Source organism: Culex quinquefasciatus, chromosome 2 (assembly GCF_015732765.1).
Source record: "Culex quinquefasciatus strain JHB chromosome 2, VPISU_Cqui_1.0_pri_paternal, whole genome shotgun sequence".
In the NCBI taxonomy this organism is placed as follows: Eukaryota; Metazoa; Arthropoda; class Insecta; order Diptera; family Culicidae; genus Culex; species Culex quinquefasciatus.
In genome coordinates this window covers 138,981,148-139,007,678 of record NC_051862.1, presented here as the reverse complement: position 1 = coordinate 139,007,678, position 26,531 = coordinate 138,981,148, and the positions used below count along the sequence as shown (strand labels likewise).

Genomic DNA, 26,531 nt, shown 5'->3' with positions numbered 1-26,531 from the left:
AATTTAATTGGGATATTTTCCATTAGTCAATATTTGATATTGTTTAACTGATCACCTAAATTTAAAAAAAAATGTTCTAAATATAGAAATATCAAATCTTCAACATCGAGAAAAAATTAAACCGATAAGTTTTTCAGCCTTTGAAACTTATCAATATTGATTCTAGCCGATATGTTAGCTTAAGTCGGTGATGATGAGAGGCTGAACAAACGTTGGTAATCACACATGCTCTACGTGATGAGATTAGAAATCTGTGCCAAGCAAATATGTACATCTCATTTAAGTGACTTGTTAAATTTACTCATTTCAAACATGAACTGAATGTCCTAATTATGAAGTATTGAAAAAACAACACAGTATTTTAGATTTTTCAAAAATAAGTTTAAAAACTTCATGACAAATAATGTTTACAAAAAAAACAATTACATCAATTATTTAAAAAAAGGTATTTGAATCTTTCCGTGCATCTTTTATCACAGCACAGCGCAAAAGTTAACGCAATTTTGGGGCGTTGTTCAAGCCGTTTATGCCGAAGGTGTGAATAAGTGAACGAAACTAATTGAAAATTTACATGTCGAGACGACGGCCGGTGTGGTTGCCCCGTAAGCCTAGCATGTGAGCCCCTCGTCGAGTACAATCGAGTGTTTGAAAATGTTAATTTGTGAATGGAAACATAAATTGCCTGGCAACAATGAAATTTTGCATTTTGTTCATGAACACCACTCTACCAAGAGGCGACGACCATGGAGAGTCCCACACGGAGAAAAAAGAGTTCCCAAAATCGTGAACAAGCATTCATGGAAATGGGAACCACGAACCAAGTGTTCAAATCCTATGGTACGTTTTTGGAAATCGTACCATGGGATTTGAACACTTTGTTCGTGGTTCCCATTTTCATGAACGCTTGTTCACGATTTTGGGAACTCTTTTTTCTCCGTGCAGTGGGATTGGTCGGCTTTTCGGGCCATTATAGTGTCAGTGATAAACAAATCTTTTGATCACGAGAGTGGAATTCCTAAGGGGAACCCTCCACAATCAGCGTCACCAATGAATGGAATTTTGGGCCATTCGTTTCGATGCCTTCATGGTGGTGATACGGTCAGTTGTCACGCTGTGAGTCCGATCGATTCGTAATTGAGTTGGAACTTGGGCACGTGCGAAAAAGTGATCGAATTCATGTCACCAATATTATGCCATATTTGGCATAGGTTGTATGAAATCTTGTAACGTAGACCATTTTGGTCGAAAATGAGTTAATGAGGACGTTTTGCTATACTTAACAAACACTTCAAGATGCTTTAACCCGATTTTGGGAACTCGCTTCCGTTTCCCGGATATCGCAATACACACTTGTGACATAGACCAATTTATCGTGCACACTTGTGACACGTCATACATGTTGTTGGAAAATATATTGTATTTTAATGTATTTAGCTAAAACTTGGTAGAGGCATAACTAGTTTGTCTTATGTCCATTCAAGTCTTCGTACAATTTTGTTATCATACAAAAATGTTATGTATTTTTTAACATTCTATATCTTGGAAAGGTTTCAATGTTCTGCATGACATTGGTCTTCAGCTGAATTGAAATTATTGAAGAGGACAATTAAACACAATATTTATACCGTAAACCAGGGTGACATGGATAGAACTTCAATTTATTTTTCAAATACACCCCTTTTACACGGAGTTCACACACACTATCTAATGTTTGTTTAGATAGTGTGCGTGAACGCCGTGTAAAAAGTGACAGTTCGTCACTGTTTAGTTTGGCTTTGACCAACCAACGGGGTACAAACTAAAAAAGTGTCAAACGAAAAAGTGACCAACCACCGGGGGTTGAGTGTATTCACTACTCCCACATATTGCATGCAATTTTTTGCTTGTATGCAACTGCGACGAACCGCCCTAATTCTCCATACAAACTTTGGAGAAAAACCATTCGGCTCTGCCTAAACATTTTTGAAAAATTCAATGTGCTCGTGTTCCTGGGGACCCTAAACTTCATGCTTCCCCTCGAGTTGAGCCTGCGCAGTAAGTTTTGTCAATTTTTGTAAGTCAGTGTAATTAATGTGTTTCATACAAAATTCAGCCGGAAAGGTTGCAAATTGAAATGATAACGTCAAATTGAACATTGATTGAGTAAGGATACTTTGGATGTTTCATTTGATTTTTTATTAATTAATTATTAGTTTAATTTGAGATTAAGTAAGTAAGGCTGGTACAAATTTTATTTAAAGTTTTTGTCCCTTTCCCCCTTCAATGTTGGCTCGAAAAATCAGGGGCAAAAAAATATTTTCAAAAACTTCAATATTTTTATGAAAATTTAAGTGCAATTAGTTAAAATCTATTTAAAATGAATTACCCTGTGCATGTTATTCAATATTTATATTTTTTAATTTTTGCCCCCTCGACTCCGGCCAGAGCCCAGGGACAAAAACTTTTAAAAAAATTTGCATCGGCCTAAAACGTTTTAAACTTGATCAAAATTCATAAGAAATTGATTTTTTTTTTTCATAAAAGTGCCATAACTTGCTGCCACAAACACTAATTTTGCTGCTTTAATCGAACAATTTTTAAGTTGACTATAAAAGTTGTTCTACATAAAAAGCCAAATATATATAAATTGCAGGATATATTATTAAATTCTGTTTCAAAAACACTTAAAACATTTAATTTAAAATTAATATAAACTGTTCTTAGTGTGAAATTTTCCAAATAATCCGATGATGCAGTCCGTTTTCCCGTTTTGAACTAATTTTCATTGTGAAAAATATGACACTTTGAAAGTATTGAAATAATCCTATTTATGATTTTTTCCATTACTATAGTAAACTAACTTCAAAATATAATTAAAAAATTACTTCTTGAGATACTTTAAACACTTCACTACTGAAGTCAGAATGTTTCCATGCCATTCCGTACTACTAATGTAAACCTGGTACATGGTATTCTTATAAAATACTCACTTTAAGCACAATATTTTAACTCAAAAAGTGAAATTCTTGGAAAAGCATTTGTTTCTTTTTGTACACATAAAATCTATGAAAAACTCATTTTATTTCATCATTGAACAAGAATATTTATAATTTTTTAGAATTAAATTTATATTAGTCAGTGGCTCGGCCTATATCTCTCAATGTTAAAAAAAATATTTGTGCTTGTAGATGATAACTTCATTTTCTCGGCATTAGCTGAACAAATTTTGTCCGGATTTATTCCATTAGACCCAGTTTCGGGTCCAGTAGATTGTTTTTGAAAATTAGAAAGTTTACTTAAACAGGCTTTTTTGCAGGGGTAATCACATCCGAACAGGTAGCTTTGAATTATAATAAACTGAACAAATATAATACTTTTTAAACGATTTTTTTCGGCTTTTTGCACTATGTCCCCCTCAAATACAATTTAGTAACATAATGTTGAATGCTAAGGCTGAAAACAATACTTTCCAAAGTTTATGCCAAAAATGTTCTAAAAAATCGTAGATAAGCTGTATCAGCATATTCTAAGTCTAATACAAATTATACTTTCCCATTATTTCGTTGCCAGTCAGCGGGTATAGGAATGGAAAGCAAATAAACAATAATTTTGAAAGAGCTTTCAAATTATTTTTGGTTTGGCAAATCAGACCAATCTGAATTGGTTTCTGCTAGTAAGTGTTAAGTGGATATGCTGGTAGACTGGATCTATTTGTATGGTATGCTATACAACATTGTTAGGATTTCAAAACAATCTTTTGTTCCTTTTTATAAGTAATACTTTTTTGCTGCTAATTTAGTTTAATTTATTTGTAAGGTCATCTTAGGACTGAACATTAGACGATAAGTGTTTTAAAATTATCTATTTAGCACCAAACATATATTTACTAAACATTTAGCATCCAAGTTTATAAAACAAATTGCTCGTGACACTCAAACTAATCTGTAGGTGTCAAAACTTGCCACAAACCACACGCACTTCTTCCTTCTTTTTAGGTGACAAAACTAATTTATCTAACATAAAAGCACGTTTGATTGTGAATGCCAAAGCTCCAATCCATTAGTTGGTGACCATTTTTCTAGGAACGCTGCGTGTGACTTTTAGTTTCTGCTTGAAACTTATTCCCAATCCATCTTTCCTTAGTTTATTCTTGAAACAATTGATGGCTTCTTTCCGAGCGAAATGGACGTTTTGTGTAATTGCTGTCTCTGTTTGTTTCTTCCCTCTCTCGCAGGACGTCTCCGGCCAGGTGGTGCTAATTACCGGTGGAGGTGGCGGCGTTGGACGTCACCTAGCACTCAACTTTGCCCGGCTCCGGTCCCGGGTCGTCATCTGGGACATCAACAAGGATGGTGAGTAAAAGGGGGGGGAGTAGTGCTGGACATTGAACGCTTTATTTGAGGGGAAATTTGCATTTCGTCGTTGTAGTGCTATTTTGTCGCACGTGCATTTCGGCCCAAATTGAGTCAAAAACACCATTTTGTGCAGCTCTCATTGTCTCACCTTTTGACCTCCACAGATCCTCAAAATTCGATTTCAACCCTGAGATATTTATTGAAAACCGAATAAAAAAAACTCCATGCATTGCTGTCAATCTTCATATGAAAGCAGTTTCATTCTTGACAAACTCTCAAAATTTCTACACGTGTGACAACTGACCATAGGGAATTCAGGCCAGAACGCGACACACGTACATGCCCGTCTACCGTAAACATTTCGTCGCTGTCGTGCTAACTTGTCGTACGTGCATTTTGGACCAAATTGAGTTAAGAACGCCATTTTGTGCCTCACCTTTTGTCCTTCACAGTTCCCCAAAATTCGATTTCAATCCTGAGTTATTCAATAAAAACCGAAAAAAAACTCAGTGCATTGTTGTTGCTTCTCATATCAAAGATGTTTCAATCTTGTCGTGCTATCTTGACACAGCCTGACAATTGATGTAAGTGCGACACTGACCAAAAGAATCTCAGGTCAGAACGCGTTTGACACAGGACTGCCGTTTTACGGCGATATGATGTATACGCCATTTTGGACATTTTCAATTTTAATATACAGTCTGATAAAGAATCTTAAAAGCTATCTCCTGACGAAAGAATTTTTCAAAAAACTGCTCTGGGGCCCATTTTATTAAGCAAACAAACAATGATGTATACGCCAATTTTACTCATCATGATGTATGTATACTAGGGTGTTTCAGCCAAACAAAAAAGTTCTCAGAATCAGGCAAACCGAGGTTCCCCTAGTAGAGGATACCCATAGGGACTCTCATGCCAAATATCAGCCCATTTGGTTGAGAATTGGCCTGTCCCCAGCGGTTTAAAGTTTACATGGAAATTACTATGGGATTTTTGTGCTTTTCGTTCAATCGTTCCTACAGGTCTGGGGACAACATGGATTCACTCGGAATAAAGACAGGTGTGTATGGGATGGTCCAATGAACACATTCCAGAAGGAATTAGGCTTGTCCATTCTGTCCCCAAGGTGCGCATTGGATCGACGTCCGGTGTCTCCAAAACCAACGATTCATCCTTCAAAAGCATCACATTTCCTTAGTATGCTATGACGGCTAGGAGAAAATTACGACGCCCCATGTCAGACGATGAACACGTGGCAGAGCATCTACTCGAGTTTTGGATCAGAAACATTCTTTAAAGTAATAAAATTATAATTATTGATGTTCCTGGAAGAATTTCAACTATTCTAAATAACGTAAAATGATGATTTTGTGTTGATAATGCAATCGATGCCTCTCCATGTGTTCACCGTCTCATATGGGGCGTCGTGGTTTTCAGCTAGCCGTCATAGCATACTAAGGAAATGTGATGCTTTTGAAGGATGAATCGTTGGTTTTGGAGACACCGGACGTCGATCCAATGCGCACCTTGGGGACAGAATGGACAAGCCTAATTCCTTCTGGAATGTGTTCATTGGACCATCCCATACACACCTGTCTTTATTCCGAGTGAATCCATGTTGTCCCCAGACCTGTAGGAACGATTGAACGAAAAGCACAAAAATCCCATAGTAATTTCCATGTAAACTTTAAACCGCTGGGGACAGGCCAATTCTCAACCAAATGGGCTGATATTTGGCATGAGAGTCCCTATGGGTATCCTCTACTAGGGGAACCTCGGTTTGCCTGATTCTGAGAACTTTTGGTTTTGGATGAAACACCCTAATGTATACATTGAGAATTGATAGAAGTCAAATTCAATACTGTTTGAATGTTGATAAGAGGTTTTGGGACCAAATTAAGACTGGGCCATATTTTATTACATTATTTCGATTTAATTCTTAAAGGGACGTCCATAAGGCATCATCCATAAAGTACGTCGCGTTCTGAGGGAAGAGGGGGGTTCTGAGAAAGCGTGACCTTGCGTGTTAAAAGCATAGGGAAATCGTGACAAAGGGGGGTGGAGTAAATTTTGGCTGATTTTAATGTGACGTACTTAATGGATGACACCTTATCCACATCCACGTAGACACTTTTTTGAAAATTCTAGACCCACCCACCTCCTTGCTGACAATTGTTCATGCAAAAATGTGTTTATGGAGCATAGACAATCGCTAAAATACCTCCCCCCCCCCCCCTTAAAGTATCCACGGGGACAATGCATTACGGGATCCACTCAGCTATCAAAATATCTGGCACAAAAAATAAAGCCAGCTTTGATCGCTTTGATCAGAGTCTCGGCCCGAAACTTCAAACACGAACAAAAGCAGCGAACCGAAGATTGGCAATGACGTTTTGGAATTTTGACAGTTTGGAACGCATGAATTACCCCATTATCGGTTTCCCGCACGGGTGATGTGGAAATTGTTGCACATGGCTGATGTTGGGAATTTTGCAACTTATTTTAATTTATGCTAAATTTCAAAATGTAAACACGAATCTACAGCGAATAGATGTGAAAATTAAAGATACACTAAAGGAACGATGATTTGATATGCTTTCTTGATCAGAACCTCGATAAAAGAGGTTGAATTGAAAAATAATAATAAAACAAATTCTGGTCTAGAATTAAACGAAATTTTGTCTGTTTTGTAAGACTTAATGTTATTGCACAATGGTTATAGTTTTTTTTTACAAAAAAGATTTTTTTTTCGGTTCGTCCGCAAACAATCCCATGTTTGTAAACAAACGACGCCATGTTGCCAATGTTGTTCGGTAGCTCATATCAGGCCATCGCCGGGGCCCTGGCTTTGATCGAGCAATACATCATTGGGCAGGAAAAGTAGTGATTTTTTATTGCTATTTTTTCGGCCAAATGATGTTTGTGGTTTAAAATCGTAGATAATAGGAAAAAACACGAAATTTTTTAGGGGCCGCATTTTTATTGTACTTTTTAACAGTTTCTACAGAGCAGACCTCAAATTAGTCATTTTAAATTAAAAAAATGAACAAAAACAGAAAATCGTGTCTACAGCAAAATCACCTCAATGGCGTATACATCATATCGTCGTAAAACGGCAGAGGAACGAGCTCGACTACTGTAAACATTTGTAATTGGGTACTAAAGCCCTATGTCAATTTTTATGTACAATGGTAAAAAACACGATTAAAAACCATTTCTGATCACTTTTTTTAATTTTAAGGCAAAAAAAATATTGACAAGACAACATTTTTTCGATGGATCAACTATGGTCCCCTTGGAACGAGCTGTCAAGTAGGACCGTTTCTGTCAAGAAGGACCGTCAAGTTAATTTTTAAAAATTGAATTAAAAATCCATTTTAAATCCTTTGCGTTTGTTCAAAGGGTCATTGTACTAAAAAAAATAAGCTTAATCACTATAGGAACAATAATATCACAAATATAAGCTTAATTTTAGGACCCAATTGTAACTCGAGACTCCAGCAACCAAATTCAACCAAACTTCAGGGCGATGCACAGAACGATCGACCACACAAAACGTGTTTGTTATTGTTTACATTGCGTGCTCTCGTTTTTATGTATTCAAAGTCAAACATTAAAACGCGTTTTTCTCGGAACGCCAAAAAGCGACGACCAGTTAGCACGACGGCGTCGATTTATAATTATAACTCGGGACTCCGGACACCAAATTTGACAAAATTTGACCAAATTTTAGGACAATGCACAGAATGGTTAGTCTAACAAAACGTTTTGTAGTTGCTTACATTGCGTGTTCAATTTTATGTTTATTCAAGGTCAAACATTGAAAAGCGGAACGTCAAAAGCGACTTGTGACTTGATAGCACGACAACTCAGAAAACTAAAAAGTTTTGAGATTCTACAGAGAATTACCCAAGTATCTTAATATTTGTTCTGACAACAGCAATTTAACGTTGAATTTTGACGGTCCGGATAAGGAACGTCACCGCAAAGTAGATTGTCTCGATCATGGTGGTAAACACGGGAACCGTCATCTTGTACATCCCACCGCAGGAGATGGGGAAGGGGCGCTGCGCGAACATGATCACCGTCACGATCATCGTCCGGACGCTTTTGTAGTGCTTGGCCACCCGGTTCGAGTAGACCATCTGTTCTGGCCAGTTCTGCTCGTAGATGGCCCTGGCGATCATGTGGCGCTGGAAGCGAAGGAATTTAAAAAGGTTCTCAATCCTGCTAAAGTAGAATTATGTACCTTGTCCTCCAGCTCATCAACGAGATGGGCGTAGTAGTAGAACTCGGCGATCACGGCGGCCACGTGGACGATGGCGAGCAAGTTGAAGATACCGTCGATGATGGTCACGAAGATCAGCGTTGAGATGGTGGTCACGATGTAGAAGCCAAGCGAGAAGAAGATGGGCTGCGCAATGCCGCGGAGAAGTTTGTTTAATCTGCCGAGATTGATTTGGAAGTAGAGTTGACCAAAACGAAGCCATTTCTAGATTTAGCAAAGTGGATAGAAATAGAACCAAATCCAAACCATCCAAAAAATATGATTTTTTTCCTATTTTATGACCACACATTTTTAAACTATTCCCCAACAAACTTACTCCACAAACTCCCCGTGCCGACTGATGCAGTACACCAACCGGCGCTCAATCCCAGTCCAGCGAACCTCCTCACGTTGCAACCGAGCCCTCCTAAGCACATTCCTCCCCAGCACCTTCCGGGGACACTCGCCGTGGAAGACCTTCTCGAACGCGTTGGCCATAATCTCCAGCTCGGTTTGGAACCAGTGCATCAAAAACGAAATCAGCAAAATGCCCACCGAATAGATGACCAGGTGCAGTAGCGTGCAACCGGCCACGATTTGGACGAGCAGCACGTGAATCCAGGTCACCTCTGTTCGATCCAGACCGATGTAATGGCTCGAAGGACGGGTCGTACTGAGGTAGAACAGAGCGGTTAGAAGCACGTATGTTAGCATTGCTCCGAAGATCTTCCACGTGGTGAAGTAGGTTCGGCGACGAAGTCGATGACACCACGGATCATCCCGGTGAAAAACGTGCTCGTTGAAGTAGTCCATCAGGGTTCGGGTCTTGTCGAAGGACAACCTGATCAGGGTCATCTTGAGCAGGGTTATCACGTTGAACACCAACGAGATCACGTAGTAGCTGATACTGATCAACGCGTCACCAACGGCAATTTGGTAGGCGAAGAAGGCCATCGGAACGGTGAGGATCGCCAGAACCAAAATCCAACGCAGACTTCGTTGCCCGTCCATAGCGAAGAAGCAACACAGGCATCTTAGGTGGGCAAAACAATCCGTTTCGGTGGAAAAGTGCATGAATCTTCTGTAACGAAAGCGCACCCTTGCAGTAAATCCTCCAAAGTAGTTGCGAATTGCAGAAGCCATGTTTAATCGCTACGACTAAGAAACGCCGAACCAGTGATGTCGTAACCGATGAAGATCAACCTGCGAACTGTGCTGCTGCTGCTGCTGCTCATCAACGGCGGCCAAAGTCGAAAAACAGAGCTCAACTTTGTCGGCTGAATAATTAAGAGCCACTTAATTGTTGCATAATTGGGCCGACCTACGCCACAAGACGGAGAAACAAGGGGAAAGTTTTTCGACCGCAGCTTTTCACCCTGAGCTTGGTATTGACACCAGTAAGTTGTTAAAGTTTAAACATGTTCCCAAATCGTTAGTCACTGTAACTTGCTAGAAATTGTGTGACATTCACCTTTCCGATATTCAGATTGAAACATCAAGTAAATCAAGACCATAGAGTTCACGAACCGGTTGAGCATCCAAAGTTACAATCGGAGCATCGCTGGTATGCCAGGGCGTCCGATGTAAAAGATAAAGGACAGGTGACCGATGTTGGCCGTATAGTTGTGCAATCCAGACTAGACAGCAGTGAGCAGTGCGTATCTTTCTAGGTTGAGTCATTGATTATGGAAATTTTGTTGACTGGTTTGGTCGGCATTTCACTGGTTTCTATCGAATCATTTCTTTATTTTTGGAATCTCAGAGAAAATTAATGGTGATTTTTGTTTAGCTCAAAAGTTAAATTATTAAACAAATAAGCTGGTCATACAAACTGGGCAGGTGAATATTCAAAAATATGTAATTTTCTGATAGATTTGGTGTCTTGGGCAAAGTTGTAAATTACCCCAGTTGTTTTACAATCATTAGTTTTCAAAATATCTAAGCTTTGGCGTAATTTTTGTTTTCGTGGAAAAGTTTTTTTTGCTGTACTGTACAACGAAATTTCACAAAAAAAAACAAAATATTTTTGATCGATCCCATGCTAAATATGATTTAAAACGTTGGAAAAAGCAATTCAAATAGTTTTCAATTGATTAGACATCTACTTCCAATAAAATTTCGAAGTTTTTTTTGAAAAAAAAATGTTTCCCCCTGATATTTCGGAACACCGAATTTGAAGGGGGGTGACATAAATTTTGAAAAAAATTGCAACGGCCTTACTAAAAGTTGTATTCCAATAAACTCAAACCCCGGTGATTGGTCACTTTTCGTCTGAGACTTTTTTAGTTTGTACCCCGTTGGTTGGTCAAAGTCAAACTAAAAAGTGACGAACTGTCAATTTTACACGGTAGTGTGTGTGAACTCCGTGTAAAATGGTTGCCAAACTAAAAAGTGACCCCGTTTGTTTGACAACAGTTGGTGTCAATCTATTTTCGAAATTTGTTGATATGTTTTAGGGGACTCTTTTGTGCTTGATGGATGGTACAAAATCTGGTACCGGAGTTGTGATTTTTTGAAGAAATTAGGGTTTTTGGAAAGAATCTAAAATACTGTCAAACAAAATTTAAAAACCATTTTTACAAGCATTTTTAGATGCAAAATAAAATTTTAAATTGGTAATGACCAAACAATTTTTTTAAGTTCAGTTAATTTTTTACAGTTTGAGATACTTCTTGAAGAAAACGGTGGGTTTTCATGCAAATATTGTTGAAAGGCTATGAAAATTGCCAACAGCTTACTCTTTTTGACATTGTTGATCGGACTGCTGGTTGCTAAGGTGTTATATTCTCTGCAACTTTTTGCCGCTGATTCAACGGCAATGGCTGCAGATTTGGAACCACTCGAGCAGATCCCGCTCCTGATGACGCCAAAGCAGGAAAATCCACGTCCATGAAAGCTGGTGGTGTTTTGCGGCGATTTGGTTGGTGGCTCGTCGTCGCTTGCTGTCGAATTTTCACAAACTCAGCTCGTTTTGGGCAGCTCCGATTCTTGGTCGAATGGTCGCCACCGCAATTGAAGCATTTGGCTTCGATGTTCTTGTTGATTGTGTTGCAAGCTTGAATGTTGTGCTCACCTCCGCAGGTTGCACAACGACTCTTGATGAAACAGTTCCTTCCACCATCCCAAGTAACCGTGGGACTGTATATGGTAGCTTTAAATCCCCTCTATATCAACATATAAAGTATGCATACAGAGTCTCAAAACTTTATATTCACTTTATACGCATGGAGGTAAAATTGAGTGGCGATGGGTAGAGTTGATATAGAGTTATACCGCGGTAAAACGTCAAAATACTACCTTACCGACAGTATTTGAAATAGAAAAAAAAGCTTTGGGCGCAGCTCTCTCTCTCTCTTGGGAGAGTGCTTTTCACGCTGGGATGACGGTTTTTGAAAGCTTGTTTGCGTTTTTTTGCTGTATTGTGCTTCATTCGAGATTCTAAACTGCGTGTTGATTTGATGTTCAGAGATGTTTCACCTAGATGCCCTGCGCCAACCGTCTCGCCCGTCCTGAAATATGTTTACACGTTTGATTTTTGTCGATAGAGTCTTCCTTCAGTTAGTTGCATGAAAAATGAATACACTAGCCAGGTTGAAACAAAGTACATATTTATTAATCAATACACTTCAAACCTTTACAAGATATTGATAATCTTCACAATATTCATCGACGAACGGGCTAGGGCACGGAGCACCGATTGCGCACCCGGTCTCGGGGTCTTGGTGCAAGTTCCGCCGGCGGCACGCAGCTTCATGTGCAGCGAGGTGATTCCGAGGGACTTGCACTTTCCGCCTACGTACAAAGCGGCCACATAGCAGCGTAGGGCGAGCCTCGTCACGATCAGCCTTGACCTTCATGCCGCCGGTGCTCCGCCAGATAGTTACTTGCCAAAAAGATCCGTAACGTGGACGAAGGTATCGTTGAAGCTGGCGTAGACGTATGCCACTCCGAACACGATCTCGTCCGAGCAAAACCTGGACCTCCTCCAAACGATTTTTCCTGCATCAACAAAAATACCACCAAATACTGCCAAACTTTCTTTGTTCTCACTAATGTTGAGTTAGTGTTTTGAAACATTTGAAGAAATGTCAAAGTGTGATGTAACTTTAAAAGCTTACTTCACATTGATATATAAAGCATACCATTAATGCTTTGAAACTTTATTGAGCTAAATGCTTTGAAACTTTAATTGGCTGTTCTATATGTCATTGTACAGTAGATAATATTGTTTCAAGCTACAAATGTTTCGAAACATTGGGAAAGACTATTTAAAGTGTCATAGCATCGTAAAAGTTTATTTAGAGTGGATTTAGAGTTTTGATTTAGTGCTTCTTTCAGCACACTCACATCCATGTCGTACAGGCCTCGGAGGACCTGTTTCATGGGGCGTTTACCTGGATCGTCATGGCTGTAGTATTCAATCTTTGTGTTGTTCAAGAAATCCCGAACGTAGTTGTAATCCTTTCTGCCAGGTAGCAGAATTTTAAGTCCATCAGCACACAAGCGAATGGAAGCTCGTAAATCACCAGATTTGAAAAACCCGGTCAGCCATTTTCGCACCGAATCCGATGACGATGTTTTCACAAAAATGGGTGGCAACTTTTCCCGTCGTTCAAATTCTTCCTTCTCGCTCACGTCCACAGGGAGGGTAGCAAACTGGTTTCCAGACAAATTTTGAGCGTCCTTGCTCAAACTGCCTGGCTTTGCAGGTAGCGCTTCGCCATTCTTTAGCTTCTTCAAATCTGCTGATCCTGCTGGAGAGAACCGCATCTTTTTCTTGCCGTGAGGCATTTTTTGCACTTTTTAGCACTTATTCGGTGTTGGAGGGACGCACGTCTGACTCGCTGCTCTGTTAATCACAGCGAGTCTGTGATTAACAGAGCAGCGAGGCAGACGTGCGTTTTTTTATAGTTTCAACCCGGCTGAAACTTTTTTGGTGCCTTCAGTATGCTCAAAGAAGCCATTTTGCATCATTAGTCCATATAATTTTCATACTAATTTGGCAGCTGTCCATACAAAAACGATACATGAAAATTCAAAAATCTTTATCTTTTAAATGATTTTTTGATCGATTTAGTGTCTTCGGCAAAATTGTAGGTATCCAAACCAAGACTACACTGATAAAAAATGATACACGGTAAAAATTTTTTTGGTGATTTTTTATTTCATTTCTTGTTACTGAAACTTGATTTGCAAAAAACACTAGTTTTAAATAATTTCTTTTATTTTCATATATGTTTTAGGGGACATCAAATGCCATTTTTTCAGAAATTTCCAGAATGGGAAAAAAACTCTGATCATGTTATGAATTTTTGAATCAATAGTGATTTTTAAAACAAAATCGAAATATTGGTCAATGCAAAATCAAATTTTCAATTAAAAAGAACTTTAGTGACATTTTCATAAAGTGCACCGTTTTCAAGTTATTAACTTTTTTGAAAATAGTCGCAGTTATTTTTTTTTAATAAGTGTCCATTCTTTCCCACTTGTTTTGAAAAGATGAGAAAATTCTCTATATTTTTATTTTTTGAACTTTGTTGCAACGACCCTTAGTTACTGAGATATAGCCATGCAAAGATTTAAAAACAGGAAAATTGATGTTTTCTAAATCTTACCCAAACAACCCACCATTTTCTAATATCGATGTCTCAGCATCTAATGGCCCGATGAAAAATTCGTGAAATCTTCCGATCTTTTCGAAATATTTTCGTAGAGAATTGCTCAATTGCTTTTAAATAAATCAGTAAAAAATATAAAAGTTATTGATTCGTAGTGTGTTAATGGCTACAAACTTCTGCGAAAAGAAAGGTTATCTATTTTTCAAATTTTGTTCTAAAAAATCTCACTTTTCCTGTCATTTATTAGTGATGAATGACAGGATACTTATCATTACCTAAAATAAAAGTGCGGAGAAGTTCATTATAGCTAAAAAAGTAAACTAGTTAGAACTTGTATCAAAAAGTATTACTGTTTGTATTGTCGTATTTTCCAACTCGGCAGAGACTCATGCGCTAAATAAACAACTCATGCTGAAATAATCTTCATCTTGCAACTTGTAGCATAAACTACTTATGTTTGTTGAAACTGAATAAATAAAATAGTGCACTTCTCAATGTTTGCCGGCAAAACAAGGTTTACCTCATTATAACACCACAGTTGCATACTACTATTTTTCTTTATCACAAAAGTAAACATTATGTTGTGTCAGTATCTGTCCACTAAATCATAAATCTTGTTGTGTCTCGTCAAATATTAGACTACACACATCGCAACAGTGCCTCGTCATCGGTCAACTCTAACCAGACAACCATCCGCGTGGTTACCCTATTGACCATGCATGCAGGATATTGCAACTTTTTTCTTGAAACTCTCATTCACAAAGTGCAAATCTCCTCTCATTAAACTGCCTCGGCATGGGCAAATGTTGTCCCGCCAAACAAACCGAAACGTCTTCATTTTACGACTTCCACCGGCCGTCGTTCATTATCGACTCCAAATGTTTGCTAATTTATCTTCGCTTTTTTATCGTTACAGCACTGAAGGGCACGGCGGACGAACTCCAGGCGGAGGGTTTCTACTGCCACACCTACCTGGTGGACATCGCGGACCGCGAACAGGTCTACGAGGTAGCCAAGAAGGTTAAGCAGGAGGTCGGTGACGTCAACATCCTGATCAACAATGCCGGTATTGTGGCCTGCCGCACGCTGTGGGACCTCACCGATAAGGCCATCGAGAGCACCTACGCGGTTAACATTCTGTCACACTATTGGGTTCGTAGCTAAAATCCCTGCTAGTCAGAGTGAGCTTAATTTAATTTTGCTGCATTGTAGACCACGCGGGCTTTCCTGCCGGAGATGATGAACACCAACAAGGGACACATTGTGACCGTTGGGTCCGTGGCCGGGCTTATTGGAACGTATGGCTGCACGGATTATAGCGCCACCAAGTTTGCCTGTGCCGGATTCCACGAGGCGTTGTACACTGAATTGAAGGTGAGTTAGCTGGATACACATTTTACCCAGACTCAAACCACGCAAGATATGCAACTAATAACCCGTACTCCATTTTCTCGTTTCAGACCCACGGCTTCGACAACATCCACCTGACGCTGGTCTGCCCGTACTACATCAACACGGGAATGTTCGCCGGCTGCAAGCCGCGCCTACTGCCAATGCTGGAGCCCAAACACGTCGCCGACAGCATGGTCAAGTCGATCCTGAAGAACGAAGTCAACTGCACCCTGCCCGACAGCGTGCGCGTGTTCGTCCCGTTCAAGTACCTGCTGCCGGCGAAGATGTGCTGGGAGGGCATGTGCCGCCTCATGAAGGGCCCCCAGACGATGATGGGCTTCCGCGGCCGGGGAAAGGCCACCGCCGGATAATTTTGGAATTTCTTTCGCAAAAACAAACAAAGCAACTCTGAGTAATCGACAACTTTGTTTTAATGTTTCCATCATTACTAAACGTAAGCGGCTGTTGTGGCCGTCGACTTGTTGGTTGTAAGCTCCGCAGGTTGTAGCACGTAAGATATCTTTTTGTAACTACTTTAAAATTTAAAGTACTTTCAAATAAACGAAACCTTCTTTAATAACTACTATTGCGTTTTTGTTGTGCGACGAATGACTAGAAAAGATCGTAAAAGTAATCTAAGCCTTGGCCGAGCTCCCAGAGCGAAATTCCGGTGCCAAGTTCCCGAGCCAGCTTGAGCCGCTCGTTAATGGAGAACAACGTTGGGTAGAATACCATGTGGCGACCGTTTGATGTTCTGCAAAAAAAAACCCACCGTCAATACCTTGTGCAACTCATCTGCAAGATGTACCTACTTGACTTCGAAGAAGTTCTCCACATCGTGCTCGTCAAAGGTCAAATGGCCCTTCAAGTGCTTCAGCAACGCTAGATATTCATGTCCAATGATCGGCTGTCCCCCGTTTGGAGTATAATCACTGCCATATAGGTTCAATCCCAGCAATATCTTCGCTCTCTTTTCCTTCAAATTTTCCGCCGAATCCGGACAAATGTGCTGAACCGCATTCTTCACCCAGTACAGCGGACCATTCGCCCCGGGTCGCTGCACCGTCGAGTAGTCGTAGGTCATCAACGAGAACGCACTCACGACCGGCACCAGCGTTTCAAAATGGCGTTTCGAAAACAGATCGTACGTTTCCTTCCGCGCCGGTGGAATCACCAAAATGCACTCAAAGCCACCCTCGGTCAACGTTTGGCAAATTTCCCGCACCAGTCCGACCAGAAACTCGTCATCGACGCGGGCCGCCAGCTGGGACCAAACCTCGAGCACGATGCCGTCGAAACGGTACCGCCGGACGGTGTCCACGATGAGCCGGGCAGCGACGGTGCGTTCCTCGCTGTACGTCAGCAGCTGGGAGAAGTCCTTGTCGGTGAACTTGTCAAACAGGATGCGCGGGACGACTGGGGAGAAAGTATACGAGCATAAAATTATGTTTATAGAATTAAATGTTGAATTCAGATCAAAATCAAACTATCCGCTTCCACAGGGTACGAACTGACAATCCTTGGATTGTGAGTCCAACCGCCGCCAGCGATTCCACCGGAGCAGGCTTGGTTTGTTTTACGACCCCACAGACCACCGGAGGTTGGCCGAATCCCGGTCTTGGGGTGTAAAGATAAACCGCACAAATTACCAATTTAACAGACGATTTTCGTCAAGTAATAAAAATGCGCGCGATCAGTTTTCAATCAATCAACAGAATCATTTATTCCCTTCACATGACAACTCCAGGTAAACAAGGTTGCGCTGTCAACGACAGTCGAGGCTCGGCATTGGGGCCGAGTTCGAGTCCAGCGGCGAATGCACAGTGGGCACATTCACATTTCCAGTCGTCACAATATCCCCCCACTTAATATAGGAAGTACAGGTCGGACCACTGCGTCGATCTTCACCTGAAGACCAGCATGGCACCTGTACCGACGAGGGCACGTCCACTTCCTGCCGATGTGGACTGCTGGGGTGACATTGATGTGGATGAAGTAAACACTGGGCCAACGGAAAGCTGCGTCGGAGGATGTCCCATGACACCGCTCGTCGTTAATTGCGCCAAACTTCCCGGTTGAAGCAAAGCCTCCCGACGTCGGAGGTGCTGCACACGACTTCAGTTTCGTCAAGCTCCATGGTTCCAGCCAAATGACTACGAGCATTGCTGGCAACACTGCTGCATCCGGTCCGGGATCCCAGTCAGTCCGACGGAGTATGCGGATAGCGCGCGGTCGTTTCCGGACAATAAACGTCTCATAGCCGACACAATTCCTGACCGCACCTGGCTCGCAGCTTCCTTTCACGCACACCAGCTCGAGTGGTGGATTCTTCCAACAGCGTGAAGTCTTTCGATCGGTTGGCTCGTTCGCTTGAGCCGATGATGATGGTGATGATGGCGGAGGCTCGAATTCCAACTTCGTTCGAATGCGCTCGAATCTTGCTTCTGCTGGCGGAGCACCACCCACAACATGCTCGTTTGGGATGCTTCCGAACGCCTTCAGATCGGCATTCAGCGCTTGAGTGTTGGTGTTCCTCTCCGTCTGAAGAATCACCTTCCGGCACAGGCCCTTGACGTCATCAAGGCAACCAAAAGTGCACTGCGGTCCAGCCAGCGTCGACTGCGTCAGCTGCTGCGACGTACCCAGCGAAACTATCGCTCCGGGTGGTTGGGACAGGTTCTCGTAATCGCCTCCCAGGTCAAGAATCCACTCCAGTCCAGCCAGCACAGGAGCAGCTGATTTTGTGCTCTGGAACTCCAATGTTCCGATCGTTGCCGGCACCGAGTTCTTGAAATCCACCTTGAGGGCATCTGCGGCCGTTCCTGGCCCGAATGTAGATGGGTTCACCAGCTGACAACCGGTATTGAGCGTTGTTTCGGTCGATGACGTGGCCAGATGCTCCACACAATGTCCACTTACACCGAAACTAACCTCAATTTCTTTGTTGTTGTTCTCCTCGTGGCACGCTCGATCGCCATCGCGAGTCTCCCGGTTCTGTTCCGCCGCGGTCAGCGCCGCCAAGATGACCCGCACTAGGTGTCCTTGCTGTTGCATGAAGTCCAGCTGCTGCTGGTGCATTTCTGCCAGCTGGCGTTGAACCACCTCTTGCTCACGTCGGAACAACTCCGTTACATAACCTCGCTGCTGAACAAACCACTCGATGTACTGCGCCGCCTGTGGAGAACTCTGGAGGAGCGACTCGATCTGGAACTGTTGCTGCTGACCGGCTGCCAACGGTGCTTCTTGCTGTCCGTCCACCCTCAGCTCCGCGCCGACGCCAACGACGACTTTTCCCGGATCACCTTCCATCTCGCCGTGTGCTGCCTCCTCCTTCGCGGGTTCAACTTTTGCCGGTTGAAAATTCGGCCAAAAGTCACCGTCTCGTCGCCACTTTTACGACACTTTTAAACAACACTGAAAGAAAGACACATAGCAATATCACATGTTTTACACGTGATTCTGCCCCATACGACGTTTCTTGTGAATGTCATGTGCAAATCACTTGAACAAAATTCATCGCGCGACGCGGTAGATTCAAATGCAAATCACGTTAACCTCACGTGTCATTTCACATGATTATCACATGAAATGTTTTTGAGAATGTAATGGATTGCATATTAATATCAAATGATTATCAGTTCAGTTTCAAGTGAAAATTTTATGTAGCATATTATTAAAATACGTTTCATATGTTTTTGATTTTTGCCTTTTATTTTTATAATATTAAAAACAATTAACAAACTTTACAATTCACACTAAAAAAATAAGATGCACACACATTCTGGACGATCAGTGATGATCCATGACTCCTTAGCCACACACCGGATCTCTCACCTCACGGAGGTCCTGGAAAAGTCTCTTCCAAGGAAATCCCTGAGTTTCGCAGGAAATTTGCCTATCCGTGCTTTCCTGGAAAAATGGAATAAAATTGTATGTTTAGTATTCAATTTTGCTAAGAATTAATAAGAAAATACTTACCATATAATCCTAAAATAATTAAAATATTTAAACCACTTTTTTCGGGAGTAAATTAGAATTAAAAGTGCGAGCCTAACTCGTACCAATCGAAAATTGCCATCCTAAAGCAAGGATTAATTTTCATCATCGAAAGTATTTGATACTAACATGAATTTCACTTGAAAATGAACGGACAAGTCGAGTAGGGCAAATCAAAATGAACTTCATTTGAATCTCACGTGACTTCCACTTAAAAACCAAAGGACTAGCCGATTGGGGCAAATCAAAGTGAAATTCATTTGAATCCCACGTGAACACCATGCGAAAGATGAGTGAATGATTTTTTCCTTATGATCAGCTGGAGCTGAATGATTTTCACATTCATTTGAAATGAAAAGCATGTGAGAGTCAAAGGAAAATCACGTGAAGTTGTCGTGTTGGTTTTTGGAGCAGCTCACGTGAAAAAACATTTGATTTAGCTATGTTGGTTTTTTTGAGTGAAGGTTGCGCTGTCAACGACAGTCGAGGCTCGGCATTGGGGCCGAGTTCGAGTCCAGCGGCGAATGCACAGTGGGCACATTCACATTTCCAGTCGTCACAATAGTTTGGTGTGTTGTTTATTTTTATAGCAGGGAGACGAGTCCCACGTCTGGAATGACTTAACGGCATAACAACAACCGAGGCCGGGACCGACGTTTTACTTCCTCATCCGATAGAAGGTTGGAGCAGATGGTGATCGAACCCATGTTCTTCCGCTTGCTAAGCGGACAGCGCAACCATTCGACCACGCACTGCCAATTGAGTTCAGATACAAACTACAAATAAAAACTTTACTTAATCCACCATTAGGTGGTTGGTGCCTTCCTCACATTTTGAGTGTAATGCTAGGTAATATCTGAGATCCGGCCTCCACAAAGTTCATAAATAACACTTAAGTGCTTATAACTTTTGATAGGGTTGTCAGATCTTCAATCTACTGAACTTGTTGGAAAGGTCTTTTGATTACCTATCCAACGACAGGTCGCATGATAGGTCCGGTCAACGGTTTTGTCAAAATAAAAAGCCTCTAAAAAGATCATAAATAACACTCAAGTCCTTTTAACTTTTGATAGGGTTGTCAGATCTTTAATCTTTTGAACTCGTTGAAAAGGTCTTTCGAATACCTTTCTAAAAATGTATAACATGACGAGGTTTCTTACAAAAACCACTATTTTTACAATCTTTCGGACTTTTGTTAAATTCGTTTTTTAGCATAACTTTCGAAGTACTTAACTAAACTTTATCATTTTCAATAGCGACTAATGGGACCCCAAGACGGATCAAATGAGACCAAAACGGTCCAAATCGGGTCAGCCAGTGCCGAGATAACTCAGTGCAATTTTTTTATCAAAATCCCACCACACACACAGACATTTGCTCAAAATTTGATTGATGAAGGTCAAATTAAGAATTTTGTTTTTTGAGTGATTTTATAGCCTTTCCTCAGTAAGGTGAGGAAGGCAAAACCTTATTTCAACCACCTTATTAGTTTATACCTTCCAATTGTAAAAGCTTCCTGTTTGTAATTGAATGCGACCTAAAAGTACTTTGGAAAGGTTGGCAAAGAGGGCAAAAGTTTTAAAAAAGATTACGTTGAGGTTACCGGACAATTAACTCTATTTACATCAACCAAAATCTATTATGTGTAAAAGTTTTTTATGAACTTTACCAAACTTATTTTTTTCATTACGGACTTATGGGCCCACAAACCGAACCGATTGAAACGAATTTTGTTCTGCACTTTTCAAAAAAAAACTTAATCATCCCGGTACGAGAATCGAACACACGACCTCTGGATTGAAAATCCAGCAGGCTTCTAGTCGAAACCCATCCCCTACTGGTCAATATTCCCAGTGAGTAGAAATATTCTTTTAAGGGATCTGACTTTGCCGAGCCAGGCAGGAATCAAACTCATAACCTTCCGCTTACAAGGCGAAACCCGTAACCTCACGGCCACTATAGCCCGGCACACTTATCCCACACAGCAAAAAAAAGTTGACTGATGGAAATTTGATTGGTTGAATATTATCTCTTGTTTGAAAAATATTACATAAAAAATGTGTAAAAAAAGTGAACTTGATCAAATTCATCAGTACCTGTATGAAATATTACACTTTTTTAACACAAAATCTGTCATCAATCCCAGATGAATATCACCATCATTTTTTTCTGTGCATCTCACAGACATTTGTGCAGAATTTGATTCTAAGTCGATAAATATACCTGAAATCAAGGGTCCTGATTTTCGTTACATAGATCAGAAATCACTCACTCATCGCCGAACGAATCTTTGTCGACTGGAGCGCACAACCTTTCGCGAGTGATCACGGCTCGCTGCTATGCTCAGAGAGGAGAGGCCTGCACTTTTACAATTTGCCGTGAAATAGAATTTGACATGGTGGGAATTGCTGTCAAGTGTATCTTTGTTGTTGTGTTATCATCAGAAAAAGGTTATATTGCATCAGGAACAGGTGAATTTTCATCAGATTCACATTTTTACATATTTTGTATGTAATATAACTAAAAAAAGAGCTGAAAACCAACTGAATTTTCAACCTTCCAAAATTACACTTTTTTTGTGCAGTTGAATAAATGATCAAAACAAAGCCGATCGCAGACTATTTTGAGACAGCTTTGTGCGACACAGCTTATTCAGCCTCTCTGAACCATTCGTTGCACTAGCCGATTTGAGAGAGAGGGAGAGCAAATAAAAAGTTGGCTTCATTACACATATTACACAGCAAGAAAAAGTAGAATTTTGGAATGTTGAATATTAACTATTTTTTGAATAATATTAATCAAAAATTTGTAAAAATGTGAACCTGATGAATATTTATCAGAAGCTGATGAAAGTTCACCAATTCCTGATGTAATATTAAACTTTTTTTGACACAAAATCTGTCATCTATCTTTTTTCTGTGTTTAAAACACAACAAAATGTACGCTTCTCTAACACTTTTTAATATTATAGAATTCTCTGATGTGTACCAAGAAACTATACAAGAATATTGCACTGTTAACACTGAAATCAAATATAAAATAGGTATCGTAAACAGGGGTGACATTTTTATGTTATTAAACTTTTTTTGCAAAGCGAATTAAAAACAATTAAATGCTACGTGTTAGGATTTCACGGAAAAAATGGTTTTAAAAATCTTGAGAAAAGTCATACCGGTTAAGTAAAATTAAACCCATATTATTGTCACCTCGGTTTATAAGAAGCAACCTAAATTTGTTTAAACTGTTTAACAAAAAAACGCCCAAATCCACACTCACCTTTATTGCCGATCGATTGGCCAGCCTTCTTCACATCCTTCACCCAGCCAGCGTCGATGTCGTGGGCTCCTCCCAGTTCGTACTGTTTCGGCCCCTTTCGCAGCACCTGCAGCCAAACCGGCGACACATAGTTGAACTTTGAACCCCAGATTTTGGCCACGTCATAGCCGTGATTGTTCCACTGTAAATTCAAAATTTGTGTTGAGATTTTTTACGATGTCTTGAAGATGAAGAAAACAATTATTCATACCGGGGTTACGTAGCCCAGCACCTTTCCGTTGAAGTTCTTCAGCGAAGTCACCTCGTGGTAGGCAGCATTCTCCACCAGTATGTCTTTGGCCGACGGTTCCTGCTGAACGAGACCCCGCTCGAATACGCTATTCGCCTGAGGACCCTGCTTGGTCTTCAACTCCTTCACCTTCTTGCCCTTGTTTTTAATGTCGGACGGCGATAGAGTTGCACCGGTTAGCTGTACCGTGGCCAGCGCCACTAGCACGACTACCACGAAAAACTTCATCACGATTGGATGGTAAAAGTACTTGATACGCTTTTCATAGACCTCAGTGGATCTGTTATCACAAAACTACGAAAGAAATTGTACAAATTGAGCTCACAACTTCCTTTCTCGTCAGAGTTGTGTTGTGATGGAATGAATCGCAAGAATGGAAGTGCTGGCATGACAAGCTCGATGATATACGGTAGAAATGAACGCTATTGCTGGTAAACAACGATGCCGGGTGACCCGAGTGGTGGAATGTATTTATCACTTTTAAAAAAATGAAATTATTTACAAATATGGTATTAACAAACTTCAAAAGCTTTGAAAGTTCAAATGAAAAAAAATGTAAAAAATATTCTAAAAAAATATCAATAAAACTTTAATAAATCTTCAACTTCGGGATGGATGAACGCAGTCAATGAATATCACGCGCCATCTTGTAGCAAAGCATACGAAGCATTAATGAATATTATATGTAAACGCGCGCAACATAAATTGCATGCAAGTTTCTCATGAACACGTCACGTGTTAATGTACAACGGATTCTTCGTTTAGTTAGTAGACTTACAGCAGATGCACGGAGCGCAATGCTAACACCAAAAAGGTCAAACAATATAGGAATAACGTCCAGGAAACTGTAGGCAGGAATCGAACCCATGTCCCATGGTGGGAATTGACAACCTGGGCCATTTACCACGTGGTCCTCCAAACTTTTTTTTTATTGATCAGAGCTGCGTTTGAGTTCTTTTATCAATTCAAATACATTCGAATAAGTGAGCATTGTAATATTTTTTTTAAACTATGTTTTAAAAAACTTTTAATACATTTTAAATTTGAATGGTTAAAAATCTATCTATAATCGAATACTTCGCATCACACTTACATTTATAATTTCATTAATAAAAAAAAAACTCTTTGTTTAATTTATGTATAAGGGTAATTCTCTACCAACTCACACGAAATCGGGAAAAACTTAAGGGTCCTGATCGAGAATCCCGTGATATCTCGCGACGGAGGGGGTACGACCCTGAACATGTGAGATGAAAATTTGGTGTCAAAGGACTTTTATGTAAAATTAGACGCCCGATTTGATGGCGTACTCATTCGAAAAACGTATTTTCATCGAAAAACACTAAAAGTTTTAAAAGTTACTCGACTGTAAGAATTCATGTCATTTTATGGGAAATTTAATGTACTATTCGAATCTACATTGACCCAGGAGGGTCATTTTTTCATTTAGAACAAAATTTTTCATTTTAAAATTTCGTGTTTTTTCTAACTTTGCAGGGTTATTTTTTAGAGTGTAACAATGTTCTACAAAGTTGTAGAACAGACAATTACAAAAAAATTGATGTATAGACATAAGGGGTTTGCTTATAAACATCACGAGTTATCGCGATTTTACGAAAAAAAGTTTTGAAAAAGTTGGTCGTCATCGATCATGGCCGTTCATGGTCACCCGCGACAGACACGGACGACGAAACAAAGAGAAACGCCAAAAGTAACTTTTTCAAAACTTCTTTTCGTAAAATCGCGATAACTCGTGATGTTTATAAGCAAACCCCTTATGTCTATATATCAAAATTTTTGTAATTGTCTGCTCTACAACTTTGTAGAACATTGTTACACTCTAAAAAATAACCCTGCAAAGTTAGAAAAAACACGAAATTGCAAAATGAAAAATTTTGTTCTAAATGAAAAAATGACCCTTCTGGGTCAATGTAGATTCGAATAGTACATTAAATTTCCCATAAAATGACATGTTCCAAAATTTTTTACAGTCGAGTAACGGAAAATGGGAGAATTTTTAAAACTTTTTTAGTGTTTTTTTGATGAAAAATACGTTTTTTCGGAATTCTGAGTACGCCATCAAATCGGGCGTCTAATTTTACATAAAAGTCCCTTTGACACCAAATTTCTATCTCATCACCGTTTCAGGCTGCAAATTATTGAAAAACACCTCTTTTTTCGCATGTTCAAAAATGGAAGGGGTCGTACCGCCCCTCCGTCACGAGATATCAAAAAACGGACCTCGGATTCGTGATCAGGGACAAAAGTTACCCCTTAGGACAAAGTTTCACGCAAATCGAAGAGGGGTCGGGGCAACTGCTGTGTGAGTTGGCGGAGAATTACCCATAAAGAACATTGAAAAACATTTTATTTTAAGATTTTTATTATTTACACTTCTAAAATAGTTTTTAAAAGCCATACAAAATACAGTGATATTACAAATTTATGTGACCATAAATTTGATATTTTGCCAAAAATGCTATTTAAAAAAAAGATCAAATTTTTTTTTCTGTGTACCCATTTTTCTGAAAGTCGATTGTAAGTGTTGTAAAATGTTCACCAATATTTACATTTAAAAGGTAAAATATGGTTTCGAAATATTTTTTTCATTTTTTGTGCAGCATATACAACTGAAGATTAGATCATCATGAACACATCTGACTGATGACCTCATGCATAGTTGTAAATGTATCACATGCAACAGAATTTATGGTATAAAAATAATTTCAGCAAGATAATTTTTTATTTTTATTGTGCGCAGTTTGCGCGCGAAACTTAACTCAACTCTCAAGATGGCTGCCGTTAACTGTCGTAAGAAATTCTTGTACACAGTTTGAACCGAATAAAAAAAATGCAAAATTAAAAATCGTAAGTAGCAAGTTGCAAAAACGAGATTTTTTCAGCACGAGGTTTACCGAGTTGGATAAATACGACGAGTGCTGAAAAAATAAAGTATTTTAACGAGTTCCGTACAAAATATTGCAATTCCAAAATCACCATTTCTACATTTTTTTGTTATGTTTGGTCAATTGACCGATGAAACCAAAACAATATTAAAATAGTAGTTTATGCAACAAGTGGCAAAAAGAGGATTTTTTCAGCAGGAGTCGTACATTTATCCAACGAGTTTCACCGAGTTAGATAAATACGAAGAGTGAAAAAAATTCAAGAATAGTAGAACTTTTCAGCATTTATTTTGAAAAGTGTTGCTTTTCGATTCTGTTATTTTTGGTACAGAAAAGTAGGCTATTTCGTCGTTCAAGAATGACAGGAAAAGTAAGTAGTTTCACGACGGAATTGCAAAAACTACTATTCTGCAATTCCGTCGTGAAACTACTTACTTTTCCTGTCATTCTTGA

At 39.9% G+C, this 26,531-nt stretch overlaps 3 protein-coding genes across 3 annotated transcripts in view; 1 reads left to right on the top strand and 2 right to left on the bottom strand.

Annotated features, from left to right (window-relative positions):
- LOC6053559 (short-chain dehydrogenase/reductase family 16C member 6) overlaps nucleotides 1–16,194 on the top strand; it is a 36,719-nt gene extending 20,525 nt beyond the window's left edge. The window contains exons 2-5 of the mRNA XM_038253337.1: nucleotides 4,214–4,331; nucleotides 15,136–15,371; nucleotides 15,432–15,593; nucleotides 15,680–16,194. Of these exons, the coding sequence (XP_038109265.1) occupies nucleotides 4,214–4,331; nucleotides 15,136–15,371; nucleotides 15,432–15,593; nucleotides 15,680–15,982 (819 nt within the window). The 3' untranslated portion in view covers nucleotides 15,983–16,194. The remainder of the gene's footprint in view (nucleotides 1–4,213; nucleotides 4,332–15,135; nucleotides 15,372–15,431; nucleotides 15,594–15,679) is intronic.
- LOC6053558 lies at nucleotides 8,251–9,930 on the bottom strand. Its single transcript, XM_001869580.2, has 3 exons — nucleotides 8,939–9,930; nucleotides 8,584–8,779; nucleotides 8,251–8,527 (listed from the first exon to the last, which is right to left on the bottom strand). The coding sequence occupies exons 1-3, from the start codon at nucleotides 9,742–9,744 to the stop codon at nucleotides 8,279–8,281; spliced, it is 1,251 nt and encodes a 416-aa protein (XP_001869615.2). The 5' UTR covers nucleotides 9,745–9,930; the 3' UTR covers nucleotides 8,251–8,278.
- Nucleotides 16,019–23,551, bottom strand: LOC6053555 (chitinase domain-containing protein 1). The gene is made up of 4 exons (XM_001869582.2): nucleotides 23,134–23,551; nucleotides 22,884–23,064; nucleotides 16,424–17,027; nucleotides 16,019–16,365 (listed from the first exon to the last, which is right to left on the bottom strand). The coding sequence occupies exons 1-4, from the start codon at nucleotides 23,398–23,400 to the stop codon at nucleotides 16,224–16,226; spliced, it is 1,194 nt and encodes a 397-aa protein (XP_001869617.2). The 5' UTR covers nucleotides 23,401–23,551; the 3' UTR covers nucleotides 16,019–16,223.
- Between the last annotated feature and the right edge of the window lie 2,980 nt (nucleotides 23,552–26,531).

Bases quoted from the DNA above. Each gene is read 5' to 3' on its own strand.
- LOC6053558 (XM_001869580.2), bottom strand. From the start codon at position 9,744: ATGGCTTCTGCAATTCGCAACTACTTTGGAGGATTTACTGCAAGGGTG. The intron at 8,780-8,938 runs GTAAGTTTGTTG...CAATCTCGGCAG, and splicing joins CGGCACGGGGAGTTTGTGGA to ATTAAACAAACTTCTCCGCG. The intron at 8,528-8,583 runs GTACATAATTCT...CTTCGCTTCCAG, and splicing joins TTGATGAGCTGGAGGACAAG to CGCCACATGATCGCCAGGGC.
- LOC6053555 (XM_001869582.2), bottom strand. From the start codon at position 23,400: ATGAAGTTTTTCGTGGTAGTCGTGCTAGTGGCGCTGGCCACGGTACAG. The intron at 23,065-23,133 runs GTATGAATAATT...TTGAATTTACAG, and splicing joins TGCTGGGCTACGTAACCCCG to TGGAACAATCACGGCTATGA. The intron at 17,028-22,883 runs GTGAGTGTGGAT...CTTTCTCCCCAG, and splicing joins CCAATCGATCGGCAATAAAG to TCGTCCCGCGCATCCTGTTT.